We start from the raw sequence: 14254 nt of genomic DNA, 5'->3' as shown, positions 1-14254 counted from the left end.
ATTCCTGCATCAAGAGCCGCGGCGCCCCGAGGGGCCGTCAGACCGACAGCGACGCCGCAGCCGGCACCGTGAGCATCTCCGCTAGCACAGCGCTGCCCCCCTATTCCCTCCGCTCCGACGGCTTTTCGCAGTGACCGTACCCCGCCGTTATTTATTTCGGGTTCTTTAAGCTTCTCGTTCCGCTGACGCTCTGTAGCCGAGGATTTATTTGTATTAATCCTTGCGAGAAGCGCGGCACAGAGCGAAGCGCTCCGAATCGCCGGGACTCCGGGCAGACCCTTCGCACAGCCCGACGAGGAGGTGAGGGGCTGCGGGGCGCGGTGCGGTGCTGTGTGCGGTGTGGATGCCCAGGTGGGGCGTGCGGGGACACTGCCGCATCCCAGCCATGATAGCACTTGGAATTAAGAAGCGGCCGTGCGCTGCGCTGCGCTCCTGCGTCCGCTCTGCGTTTTTCTATAGAAAATGCGGCGTCGAGGGGCTGGGGGTGGAGGGGGGAGAGGGAGGTAAACACGGGGCTGCGGCCACCGTGACATCGCCCCGCGGTGTTGCATCAGTCCCGAGAATCTCCGGGGGGGGGGGGGGGGGGGGGGTGTTGGTGGGCAGGGCGGCTGTCTCCTTATAGCGGCGGGGCACAGCCCGTGTCCGCGGCTCGCTGCGGGTCGGGTCGCTTCTCTTCTCTTCTCTTCGGCCCCGCGGCCGCCACCTTTGTGTGCCCGCGCCCCCCGCCCGCTCCTGGTACTTTTCCACTCGGCGGCGGGCGGGCGCGCTCCGAACACGTGACGGCCGCCTTGCCCGCTGCGGCACTGACGTCGCCTCCCACCTCCGCAGGCGCGGCCGTCCCGCCGCCAAGGACAAAAGAGCGGCCCCTGCGCCATGAGCAGCGCCGAGATGGGCAAGTTCAACATCTCTCCCGACGAGGATAGCAGTAGCTACAGCTCCAACAGCAACGACTTCAGCTACCCCTACCCCACCAAGCCGGCCGCCATGAAGAGGTGAGCGGTGTGGGCGGCTCTCCCGCGGGGTCCCCGGGCCGGTGTTGTCATCTTCCTCTCGGATATGCGAAGGGGGAAGTGGCAGCGAGGGTCTGTGTGAAGCAGACTCTGATGATGCGATGTGTTTTACAGCCACTACGCTGATATGGATCCGGAAAATCAGAATTTCTTACTCGACTCCAACGTCGGAAAGAAGAAATATGAAACTCAGTATGTAAGTACCCAGACGTGATATCTGCCATCCGGGAAAATGGCTTGATTGGCAAACAGATGTTTGTTTGAATTCTGAGATAGCGATAACTTTCCATTAATCGTTACCTGTCTCCCTTTCCTCAGCATCCGGGTACCACTTCCTTTGGGATGTCAGTATTTAATCTGAGCAATGCTATTGTGGGCAGTGGCATCCTGGGACTTTCCTATGCCATGGCTAACACTGGAATTGCTCTTTTTGTGTAAGTATCCTTTGGTTCCTAAAAAAACAAAAACAAAAAAAGCAAAAAACCCAAACCCTTCCTCTATATAACTAATAATATTAGGTAAAAATTGCACCTTTGCAAAACACGCTGTCATTGCTGCAGGTACAGAATTGTACTATTTATGGATTGCTTTCAATGAAAGGATTGTTAGAAATTCAGAACGGCTTGTAAGAATGTATAAACTGTAAGTTCTTTGATCTTAAAAACAGTATACAGTGAGGTTTCCTATGTTTTGTATAGCTTGTTTGCGACTGACAGGCCTCCCTTGAGGAGTCTGTCATTCAAATGGAAACCAACAAGAAATTCCTCTTGTAATGGTTACTGCAGTGGTTACCCAAAAAGCACAGAATACGTCTGCAGTGAGTTAGAGAAAAACATAAGATAAAGGGAATTGTTTTCTCTGACTTTTGCATGTCTGGCTCAGGACTAATGCTGCTTTTCCTCTACTGACATAGTTAGACCCATAAGGCTGCAGTGTACTTGTGTCAGCAGAAAAATCCTTTTTATTGCTGTGCTTTTACTCAATTCAGGGAACTGACTGAATCTACACCTTTAAAATCACTGTCTCTGCAAGGGATACGGACTAACCAGCGTATCTTCATTACTCTGTGTGCTCAGAATAGAGAGATACTTCACCTACTGACACATCAGCTTCACACTCTTAATTTTTGCAGCGTGCATAAGATCAATAGCATAACGTACGTTAGAAAGTTTCTCTGAGGAGAAATGGAAAAGAAATGGAGAAATAAATGTAAGGTCAGGTATATGAGTAAATGTGTACGTGGTAGGGAGTCTTTTTTTTTCCTGCGAATTGAGGAAGTGCTCAAAGCCATGAATACAGCAATTGGGTGTTGAGGTATTTACTTACCTTTCATTTCCAGGTAGCGCATTAAAATCTTCTTTACAGTAATACTGATTCAAAAATAAACTAACCTGTTAAACTTTAAAACTGGTACAGTTGAGATGCAGGAAAGCAGAACTTCACCAGTGATGCTGAGGGCATTGCAGGCATCTGTAACTAGGTTACAGATTCACATCCAGATGCAGTTGATTATGACAGTAAATTCTTAGAAGACTGTGTGGAATCACTGGTGTCAGCACTGCGTGAAGGAAATGAATGACACAGTCCTGAAGCTCAGAGCAGAGTCAGCTTCTAGATGAGTTTGCTGACTGATATTGTCAACACTCTTCTTAAACAGCTATTCAAGGCTGGCACTAACGGATCCAGAAACTGTGTTGTCTTAATTAAGTGTAATTAAATGTAACCTTAACGCATTTCACTGTACTGTTTCTAGTTGATGCCTCAATTAAATCTGTACCTCTCAGAAATACAGGTTTATTTTTTTGTGTGTGTTTGTTGGGGTAGAATTGGCACACTAACACAAGTCTTCTGCATTCCTTGGGTGGATTCATCTTTCAGATATTCTTGTTTCCAGTTCTTTCTAGTGTTTACTAATTTCATTAACACTGAAAATACTGCAGAAGGAGACAGGCAGATGACACTGAGAACTCCAAATGGAACTTTGTGTTTTTTAGCAGGTGTGCTGTTTAATTAAGTATACCGGAAAGCAGTTTGCTTGTGTCGGTGTAAGAAGGGCCGAGACATTTTTGAATATATTGTAGTTTTCCACGGTCGTCTTTAGCTGTGAAGAAGTCCCCCCTAGCGTGCCACTCCAGGAAGTGCACTTGCTGTGCTTCAATTCAGAGACCTGAATTTTAGATGTATCAAAACTGTGTTTCTGGAAATAACATATGCTGCCTGTGAAAGCTGCAGAGAAGAGAAACAAGCCACTAGCAATTCTCATGTAAGCAATTCATACAAAATTCAACTTTTGAGTAAATAATTTCCTATTGCAGTAAACCTATATTTCCTTTTGAAGGCCAGTTGCAGAGCTCTGAAAATACCTCAATTTTCAGTCCTCAAAAGCTTTTACAGTTTAATTTTTTTTCATTATTATTATTATTATTTTATACAAAAATGAAGCTGAAAAGCTGATTTGTCAATGACTAAGAGATAATCTTCACTGGCTACAGTTGTAGCTGATGGTTTATTCAAGACTTGCTATTGAGAAAGGGAAGGAGGACAGGAGAAATACAGTTTCTTACAGCGATACAAAGACCATTCCTGTTGATACAAATAATGTAACAAAGTATCAAGTGTTTCCAACTGCAACTTCCTGATTCTTGCCTGTGCTTTTGCTGCCTTATTCTGTAAACAAGCATTGTTTTATTTTCCACTAGAATTTCTCTAAAATGGATTCCTCTAAAATGCATTTTAGTATAAATTCTTTTGAAACTAGACATTATCTGAAAGCATTTTCAAAACTACAAAAAAGAATTGTAGTTGATTCTGAGGTCGTGTTTTAGTAATGTTGTTTAGTTTGCTTTTATTTAATAAGGTTTTGGTAATTCATTTATGTCTCATTTATGTTTTCTCCCTCTCCAGGATACTTCTACTTGTGGTTTCAATACTTTCTTTGTATTCAGTGCATCTCCTTTTGAAGACCGCCAACGAAGGAGGTATGGCAAAGTACTATTTTGTAAGCATTGTCTTTGTTTTGTGCTACTACTTGTGAAATGACACTGTTCTCATTGTCTGTTTCGATGGGTTTTCTTCTAGGATCTTTATTATATGAACAGTTGGGAATGAAGGCCTTTGGTATGCCTGGAAAACTTGCTGCTTCTGGATCAATTACAATGCAGAACATTGGAGGTGAGAACAAGATCTTAAAATGACTTTGTTGTCAGTAATAATTATTCCCTTCTTATTGTGGAGACTTTTTTTTTCACACAACATGTATTCATTAACTGCTTGTGTTCAAGTGAGGTTATGAAACATGTTATGTGATTCTTGCATCTTGTGACATATTCTGTATTTGTAATGATCTATGATGTTATTCACCTACAGCTATGTCAAGCTACCTCTTCATAGTGAAATATGAGTTACCATTGGTCATCAAGACATTTATGAACATCGAAGAGAACACAGGGTAGGTGTTAGATCTCCTCATCAGAGAAACTATTAGGAGAAACAAATACGGAGACTGCATATATTTTTATTTGGAGACCACGTTCGATACACCGTAGGGTAGCTTCTTACTCAGACAGAGATACAGTAAGTTTCTCCTTCCCTTAAGCGTTCCACTTCATTTAGATCCAGCCTCTCCTGGGAAAAGGGGTAGAAAAATACAGGTTTTGTATCATGTTACAAAAAATTGTTTTCTAAAGAAAATCAGGTAAGTTTTAACGTATGTACGTATAATATCTGTATTTAAATACACTCTTGATAAGGAAAGATAAATGTGGTGCTGTGTTGGGGTTTTTTTTGTTTCTTTGCTTGTTTTCCAGTTAAGCTCCAACTAGTTTTGTTTTTCTCATGCTAATATTGTGGGAAGTGATGGAATATAAGTGTAAGGTGATGTAATGAATTTCAGGAGCCATTCTCAAAAAATGCACTGGGTTTAAGCATTGAACTAAAGGAGTTTCTGTGCCCAAATAAAATCATCAACTTATTGCCATTTAGTCCTCGAGACACCTTAACTCCATTGTGGCTTTTCTGCTTGGCTTTTAGAGGGGATGGGGTGCATTGGGTGGAGAGTTCATTTTACCTACATCCACCAGTCTGAAAGTTAGATATTGAGCTTATCATTTTCTTGTCTGCATATACCTAATCTGTGAAGAGACACAATCCTCAAGTGGTCAATTTAGCGTACCTGACATAGACACTTGTTTTGGGCATCTCCAATGAGTGATATATCACTGTATTGAAAGGATATGTAAAAACAGCTATCTAAAACAAGATACCTGACTTCAGATGGATAGAGTTAAGTGCTATAAATCTCACTCTTCAGAGTTGTACTACTGTGCCTTGTCCTGAAGTGTCCCAGTCTTGAGAGGGCTGAGCAGCTCAAGACTCCAACTTACACCTAAGCCTGAGTTCAGAAGGTAGGCATTTTTCTGCCTGTGTTCCCCAAGGGGTTCGAGCCATTTGGTGTTCGTACAGTTCATACAGCTTGCTGATGGATATTGTCATGAGGCTAATAGTATTTTTTTTATTATTATTATTTATTGTGCTCAGATGAAGAATGCCACCTACCTCATTTAATTGTCAGTGTAGTTCTTAAAAGTTTTTTTCTGGGGCAGTTCATTTCCCTCATTTGGCTGAATTCTTCAAGACTTATTTTCCAAGCCCCTGTAACTGGTGATATTTAAAAGGGGGCTTGGAGACAAGTATTTTTAATTGTCCTATCTTCAGAAAGGTGTTCAAAATCAATTGGAGTTCGGGGGGAAGGGCCAGGGCTGTAAATTGCACTGGATACAGCTACTGCTGTGCAACTGAGTCAGCGGTGTCTGACAGAGTTCAGAAATTGAGATTTATATCTTCAGTGTTCTTTTTTTGGCTGTTCACTGATTTAAAGTAAGTCTTTTCTCAGTGCTCTAACAATTGTGGACTCCGTTTAACTGACTCTCTCCATGCATTGCTTAGGGGAGTCTGGGTGGCTACCATTGGCATGGATTCCACTCTGGCAGCCTGGTGCATAAAATGTAAGCACTTACCTGTTTAAATGTCCCAACATAATGCTTACTGTAGAAGAAAATGTTCTGAAATTCTGAGACAATATTACAATCACTAGCTCAATTTTTATAACTTATTTTGCATTGTTTTTTTTCATATTCAGCTGAGTTTTGAAGCTGAGAAATCCTGTTCTTCAGAACAGAAAAACTTTCATGTTCTTGATCTGAAAGTCCCAGTTACCTTCTTGTTATACATGGACAATGAAAGTGCCCCTTCTTTTGACTGCCAAATGCCAGAAGTCAGCTCTGATTTACTTTTAATTCACCATGAGATAATTGCGTTAAATAAATAAAAAAAGAGCACACCACATTGATGCCCTACACACATGAACTTTCTAAAATAGATGTCTACATTTAGTTATCCCAGATAATTCTGGGTAAAGAGAACCAAATTATTTTGCACTTGCTTCATAAACCCAGAGCAAGTCTGTTAGAGGTATTCCATATTTCAACTAGCATATAGGCTTATAACTCAGAAAGTATGTTTGAATGCACAAATTTCCAGTTGAGTAATACAATTTTAATTGTTTATCAAAGCAGCATCCAATTCATATTGAAATATATCCTCTATGCATTAGCTAACAATATTTCAAGTACAAACATTTGGGAATAAGTGCTTAATATTACTTGAATTACTTGAAAAATGTAGGATATTCCTGTTCCATCACATGAAGAAAGCAGTTACTCTGCTATGCTAAAACTATTCAAGATCAGTTATCCTGTTAGCTCAGTGAAATTACCTTACATCTACACAGATCTAGTTTTGTTTTTCCAAAGAAGATGGTCACGTTCCAATGCTCTAAAATGCTGCATCATAAAATAGCTACTGCCTTGTACAGAATAAATGGGAAAAAAAAGATCTGAAGGGAAAAAATCTACTGAGTTTCTTAGTAATGTTCCTTACTAGAAGGGACTCATCATGCCTCCAGTAGAATCCCACTGTTCTTCCAGTATTTTCCAGCCAGTGGGCTTGAGCTACTGCCTTAATTCCAGCCCTCATCTGTTTTTCTTTAACTCCCGCAGGGCACCCAACAGAACTTTATTGCCATTAAAGTGGTGATTACCCTGCTGGGGCCCTGTTATATTGTAATACATCTGGAGAGTCAGGAATCAACATTTAAGCAAATGACTGTTTTTCGTGGTTTATCCCAGCTGATTTTTTTCTCCCCAATCATTTATTTTTCTGTCTTCTGACTTCCAGATGCATATTAATTTTAGAAAAAGGACACTAAAGGAAAGGCACAATATAGGTTTGGGGTGAGACAGGAAGGTCTGTAGGGCTTTAGGTCCATATAGTAAGACCAGTGTTAATCCTTTGTGATACCAGACACTGCATTTTTATAAATAGACATATGTATTAGGAAAAAGTAAGATTGACGACTAAACTGCAAATCTTTTGACTTTTTAAGTATTGTGATTACTTACATATGATGTCCTTTTTCTACAGACAGTGGTACCTTAATGGCGACTATTTAGTGCTGATGGTGTCTGTCATCCTCATTCTTCCTCTGTCTTTACTGAAAAATTTAGGTAAGCAGTGAACCACAATCACATTAAAAATGCACTGAAAGTACTGTGAGGAAATGGGTTGATAGGATGTTTGAGTTCTGGAGTCCTCTGTAAACTGACAGCTGTCTGTATTTGTAATTTGTATTAGATGCCTTAAATGAAATGCCTGTAATCCAGTAATATATCTGAGTAACTTAAGTAACATGCTTTTTGTTTAAAGAATTCTGTGGTGGAGCTTTGATAACTGAAAGTCTTGATCTGAAATACTTTTCTGAAGTTATTGCTTCCTACAAATTGAATGATTCAGTAAAAACAAAAGGGAGGGCAGACTTGTCTTGAGTGTATCCTTTGGAATGATTCCTACAGTCATTCTTAGTATAGAATGTTCTTTAAAAAATAGGGCTTTAAAGTTATGAAGTTTATTAGTATGGACTCAATGCTGCATTTTTCTTGCATGTCTTTGAGAACTTTTAGATCCGGGATTTGATTAGGAAATTAATAGGTGGTTATCTTGTTTTATTCAATGTAAAGAAAAATGGCAATCCAAAGAGATGGCTGTCAGAAAATATTGTCTTGATGATGTTACAACATGAATACTGTATCTTATGTTGTTTTTTCCTCTTTTGAATATAGGATATTTGGGCTATACCAGTGGCTTTTCCTTACTCTGCATGGTCTTCTTTCTGATTGTTGTAAGTATAATTCTGTAGACTTCCAGCTACATTTTGAGGTGAAACTGAACACAGTTTCTAAAAAGTTTCACATACTACATTAATCAAAGTAACACAAGTGCATTAATTTATTCCCAGGTAATTTGGAAGATGTTTCAGATTCCTTGTCCTATGGACAGTGACATCATAAACGCAACGTTAATAAATGCAACACTGGCACCTTTCACAGATGAAAATATAACAATTGATGATGCATGCAAGCCCAAATATTTCATCTTCAATTCACAGGTAACTGGCAGAATCAGATTCTGTGTTTAAAAACAGCCAAAAGAGACTATATAAATAAGTTCTAGATCAGGTCCTTTTTTTCTTGCCCTTTGCAAACTTGATACATGCAAAGAATTTCTCTTCTGGGAGAGTTGGACGCATTTTACCTCCTGTAGATCAGGTGTTCCCATGCATAGAAATGCATAGAAATAAAAGGAGCTTGAGGTGTCTTAGAACTTGCTGTCAAAAGTTCCAGTTCCAAAGGATCACTAGTCTTGATCAAAGAATGAAAAGAAATACTTAATTCAAAATTGGGAACCTGCTGATGATTATTTTTTTTAAAACTCCTTTTCTAATGTCTGTTGAGATGCTTAAAAAAAACATTATTTTTTTCAGACCGTCTACGCTGTCCCAATCCTGACATTTTCTTTTGTCTGTCATCCTGCAATTCTTCCTATCTATGAAGAACTGAAAAGGTAAATACTAGATAAGTTGCTCTAATTGCACTGCACAAAGAAAATAGTATAAAACAGGGTTTTCTCGTTGCTAACAATATTTGCTTTTCTTGCAGCCGAAGCCGTAAAAGAATGATGAATGTGTCCTATGTATCTTTTTTTGCCATGTTCCTGATGTATTTACTGGCTGCTCTCTTTGGATACTTAACATTTTACGGTGAGTATTACCATCCCTGCTTTCTTTTAAATGAGTTACGTTTTGCAAAACCACAGCAGTACTTTTAAGTTAGAGCAAACAAACGCAGTGTATGTATTCAGAAACTAAAGTTTTGGGGTTTTTTTAATATTCTTAAAAGTGCACATCCAGAAGCAGGACAGTGGTGGGATGAGGCCTAAGGTACTGGATTAAAACAGATTAATTGCCCTCAAGGTATTCCTGAGTAAAATAGAGAAGTACTTTCAGGAACTGTGGGGCTTTAGCGTGTACTGCTTGGACTGTAACAGCATTTTGAGCAAACACAGTTGTCTTGGGAAGTGTGCCAACTACATCTAACTTAAATATTACTTTCATTATAGGAAGAGTTGAATCAGAGCTGCTTCATACCTACTCTGCTTTTCTGGGTGCTGACATTCTTCTTCTAATTGTGCGTCTTGCCGTACTTATGGCTGTAACCCTTACTGTACCTGTGGTTATTTTCCCAGTAAGTAATTTCTTTTTTAGTATTAGTACAATTATTTTTAATCTCATCTCCTGCTGTAGTCATTTGCTGATGTGGCAACTACCATTTTTTGGTGTATGGAGTTTTTCTCTTAACTGAAAAAAAAATAAACCCCACAAATTTATTTTGATAAGTTTGATGGAATATCACTGTATCATTAATTAAAATAAGTAAGCAACATTTACAGAGCAGTTAATACGGAGGCATCCAGTTATATTGCATTCCTGATTCTGAAAGAACTTGCACTGTTTCAGCTTACTGAAATCAGCATGTTGTTTTTTTTTCCTTCTCTTTGAAAGATCCGCAGTTCCGTTACCCAACTACTGTGGGCAGGGAAAGAGTTCAGTTGGTGGCGTCACTGTGCTATTACAGTTGTTCTCCTGGCATTTACCAACGTACTCGTTATCTTTGTCCCTACCATCCGAGACATCTTTGGATTCATTGGTAAGCATTTTCACATCACTTTAAGTAGTCTGTTAAATCTTGGGAAATGCAGTTGTGGTCTAATTGAATTATACTTACATGTTCAAAAATGTTTTTCTGTGCTTCATTAACAGGTGCATCTGCAGCAGCTATGCTGATCTTCATTCTTCCGTCTGCCTTCTATATCAAATTAGTCAAGAAGGAACCAATGAAGTCAGTGCAAAAGATTGGGGTATGTATAGACAAACATGAAGATCACACTTGCTTACTAATGCAGAACATTTAAAAAAATAGTTTTCTTCTTATAAATTAAGGGTAAATGGAGGGTAATCAATGGAGTGTCATCTACTGAGGATGACTGTGGACAAGGTCTACTACATTGGGGGGGGGGGTTGGGGGAACAAAGTATTATTTGAAAAAGGATTTCAGTTACAAGAAAAATGTCCAACTTCTTATTGCTTGCTGTGATATTTTAATCTTTTATACTAGTTGCTCCTTCCTCCACGAGCAGTGGTATTTGTGCCATGTATGTGTATGATTTCATAGATCAAGTAGCAAAAACTGATCCGCTTCTTTATATTCTCTCTTTTCAGGCTGCATTATTCTTTCTAAGTGGTATACTTGTGATGACTGGGTGTATGACACTGATTATTCTAGACTGGATCCATACTGATGCTTCTGATGGGCATTAACTGTCCTGGTGTAATGCTCCACTTCAAATGCCAGTGTTCACTCAGATACCTACTGAGAATGAAAATGAGCTATTCAGCTTCCTTCCTTTAAAATGCAGATTCTTTGTTGATGGTTCTTCTGATTGTAGAATACCTGAACTCTGGCTTTAAGGAACTATTCTGCATGATGGAAATGGATTTTAACATCAAACCACGTGAGTGTCTGGCTGAAGGAAGTGACAACTTTATTCCATTCCAGAGAATGGACAGAACTCTGTGTAGACTTTTATCAAGCCATGTTTGGCTTTCATCGTTGTTACTTGGATATTTTGTTATTTTACTTGAATGTGCCTAATGGAACCATTTGATGTGAGAAACGACTCTTAATTTACAGGAAAGTGTTTAAATAACCAATGAGAGAGAGAGAAAGAAACACTATTATTTTTTGTACCAAAAAAATCTTATGGACCTCAAAAGCACTATTTTGACTTTAAGAAACTTTTTTTCTAAAAAGAAACACGCATATAAAAATAAGTAATCGGTGTCCTAAATTAAATCTAGTTTGCCTCTCTGTCGAGGCATAATTAGAAGAAATTTTATATTAAAAGTACTTGTAATGACCAAAGCAGAAGATGAACCAATTCAAGTAAAATCTTCTAATTGTAAATGTTTCCCATAAAAATTAATTTTCACTGTACTGAAATTTTAACCACAGTTTACCTTTGTTTCAAAAAAAATGGTCTGGAAACCCAAATTGTCGAGCTTTAAAAAGTATCAACCCCTTAGAATGGGTGCACTTGAGAAGTGTAGTTAATGTGGAACTCAGAGGGATGGTATTGACATTGCCATTCTTGAAGTACTCAATAGTGCAATTGGGTAAAACAGGGTTTGGGGTTGTTAGTTTGTTTTGTTTTGTTTTCCTGTTGTAGATAAAAAACTTAATGGCAATGGAGCATATCATCAAAGTACTCATCCATTATTGGATTTTTAATTACTTGACTATTCTGTTTCTGAGTCAAATCTGCAAAATAACTGTGCCAGTGTTTCATGCTTGGTACAAACTCTCTTCACATACACGACTGGGATTCCTCTTCCAATTTATAGTGTATCGTAGTATTAATGATAACCTCATAGACTGGATAGTCATCTCATACTTGTTTGCTTCAGAAATAGGTAAGTTTTTTTTTATGAACTCTAGCTAGCTAGCTGATGAAACAGATGCTGTATGGTTGTGATAGCTGTTTTGTTTCTAGTGCATGTTTACTCTTTCATTCTTATCCCAGGGTGAAGAGAAATAACTTATGTAACAGCGTACTTGGCTTACAAGAGGTTCTCAAACACAATATTAGGTACAAAAGCCTAGATAGAGATTATTAATGAAATAATCATGGCAATGTGGTCAGTTGTCTTCATCTAACACAATGTTTTAAAAGTCTGGTGTACAACGTTCCACTCAGCATTTTTCAGAGGGAACAAGTAGGGCCCTGTAATCCATTGATTAAACAGTGCCTGAGACTTTTTTTGCTCTTGTAGAATCGGTCAGGAACGATCTAAATTACAGTCATTGTTTGGCAGATAACATCAAGCTCTGCCCAGCCATTTAAAATTCATGGGAAAAAAATTGCAGGTATTTTGTACTGATACTTCTGCATGGCTGTAAGTGCTGGTTGCTACGTCTGTAACGTAAACTGTAATGAGAAGTTAGATTTCTTTCGTGTTGTTCGTATCATTCGTTTGGTGGTACTCGACTGGTGATGAACGATCCTGAAGTCAGCACTGACTAAAGCTCCTTAGGTACTTCTCTGCCCTCAGCTACTTTACATCTATGGTAACTATCCCATGGCACCTGATATACAGGAGCGCTGAGCGCATGCCTCTCTACTTCGGCAGCTTTTCTTCTTCCTCTGCAAGCGTAGAACAACTGAAGAGGATTAAAATGTCTACTTTTGAGCAACTTGTAGCACATAAGGGATGAAGCACTTCCCTTGCCAGCTTTTAAAAAAACAATAATAATCTTCATTCTCTCAGAACCACAGGAGAGAAAAAAAAGAAATGAGAGGTTATTACACAGTCCTCTCTGCAGCTGGAGAGGAGAAAGATCTTTGTGATGGCAACTCATAATGCTGTTATCATCCATGTCACCTAATTCTTCTAATGTAGCAGTTTCTGGATTCTGTGTTAAGCGTTGTATTACTTGATGGCTGGCTCCACCTGCAGCAGTTGAGTTCCACTTGGCTGGGTTGGTTTCAAATGTATGTTGTTGGTTGGATGGTTGGTTGCTGGTTTTTTTTTTCTGGTTACGTTTATTTTTTGAAACCTGTCTGTCTTAAGTTGCCTACGTAACAAATGACCTGAAAGAGCAGCTTCAGTATTAAACCACTGTTCTGTCACCTCAGTTAGACATTACTGTCTTCCATGATATTTCAGTCATAAGTGTAATATGTTATTTATAAAACATTAATCCATTAAGCCTAAACCTATTTTTCAATATTTATGATATTGTATGTACATAAAACTGTATGTGTGTATATACTGTAAGTATAATGTATATAGTGTAGGTTCGGGGTTTGGGGTTTATGTATATATTTCTCTCTCATTACTGAAAATCGCGTCATTTCAATGAGTTGTTCATGTTGTACATCTGTATAACAGCTGTCAAAAGAAAGGTCCTTCTACGACAAAATGTAATGCTTACCAAAATGGAAGTAATGTGTTTGTAAGGTGGAATAATACAAAGGTGGTAATAGATATTCAAAAGGTTATTTATAGGGAAAAATTCACCGATATGGATGCCTTTGCTGGGAAACGCTGAGGCAATCTCCACCAGGGAGTGATCTCCAAGAAATGCTGCCTTAGTGGTGGTCAGCCCTTAAATGAGGTCTAGAGGAGGTGGAGTCAAGCTCCACCCCTTCCGGGAGCACAGCTGAATTACCCTCACCTGTGCTCCCATAGCTGACCTGACACTTGCCTCAGCTGATTAATCAGAGGTTCAGGCTGTGATTACCAATTTCCCATGCGGTGTTACACCAAAAGGTGTAAGAAAACGCTAAGATTGTATTTATTACAAATGTATATATTGCAATAAACACAAATGTCACTTGGGTCCATAAAAGGTGTAATTCTGGTTTGTGTATGTTTTGATTCTGAAATATACCATGGATGTTTTGATTTCCTGAACGGAGCAATTAACAACTACTGGGTTCTAACAGTTGTGTTAGGCCATCAGATTCAGGCCTCCTACAGTACATCCTTGTACTGTTAAGTAGCCACTGTATTGTTAGAGGCCAGCAGAGGAGCTACAGCTGTTGCCAGAGTGCAACAGTTTCAATGAAACATTGTATGTTTGTTTTAATTGAACTTAGATAATGCTAAGCAATGTTGTCATGGTTTTGGGGGGAGAAAGTTGAAGGGTTTCCTATAAAGCACCCTAAATTTCATGCACGGTTTACAGATCTATGAGCACTTTCTATGCAGGGGGAAGGGATTGGAATTGCGT

General features: G+C 39.3%; 1 protein-coding gene and 1 long non-coding RNA gene across 2 annotated transcripts; one reads left to right on the top strand and one right to left on the bottom strand.

Annotated features, from left to right (window-relative positions):
• Positions 1 to 838: 838 nt before the first annotated feature.
• On the top strand, positions 839 to 13877 carry SLC38A2 (solute carrier family 38 member 2). Its single transcript, XM_032443234.1, has 15 exons — positions 839 to 992; positions 1125 to 1206; positions 1329 to 1444; positions 3915 to 3988; positions 4089 to 4181; positions 4377 to 4458; positions 7491 to 7573; positions 8186 to 8244; positions 8362 to 8511; positions 8887 to 8966; positions 9062 to 9162; positions 9522 to 9646; positions 9964 to 10108; positions 10222 to 10319; positions 10681 to 13877. Exons 1-15 carry the CDS (start codon positions 874 to 876, stop codon positions 10777 to 10779), a joined length of 1506 nt encoding a protein of 501 aa, XP_032299125.1. The 5' UTR covers positions 839 to 873; the 3' UTR covers positions 10780 to 13877.
• Positions 991 to 3984, bottom strand: LOC107309967. Its single transcript, XR_001553410.2, has 3 exons — positions 2402 to 3984; positions 1311 to 1462; positions 991 to 1227 (listed from the first exon to the last, which is right to left on the bottom strand). It is a non-coding gene; the product is annotated as an uncharacterized LOC107309967 (long non-coding RNA).
• Positions 13878 to 14254: the final 377 nt, after the last annotated feature.

The sequence above is a fragment of the Coturnix japonica genome, chromosome 1 (genome assembly GCF_001577835.2).
Source record: "Coturnix japonica isolate 7356 chromosome 1, Coturnix japonica 2.1, whole genome shotgun sequence".
Taxonomy (NCBI): Eukaryota; Metazoa; Chordata; class Aves; order Galliformes; family Phasianidae; genus Coturnix; species Coturnix japonica.
Note: the sequence above shows the minus strand (reverse complement) of the source record. Positions and strands in the feature narration are given on the sequence as shown.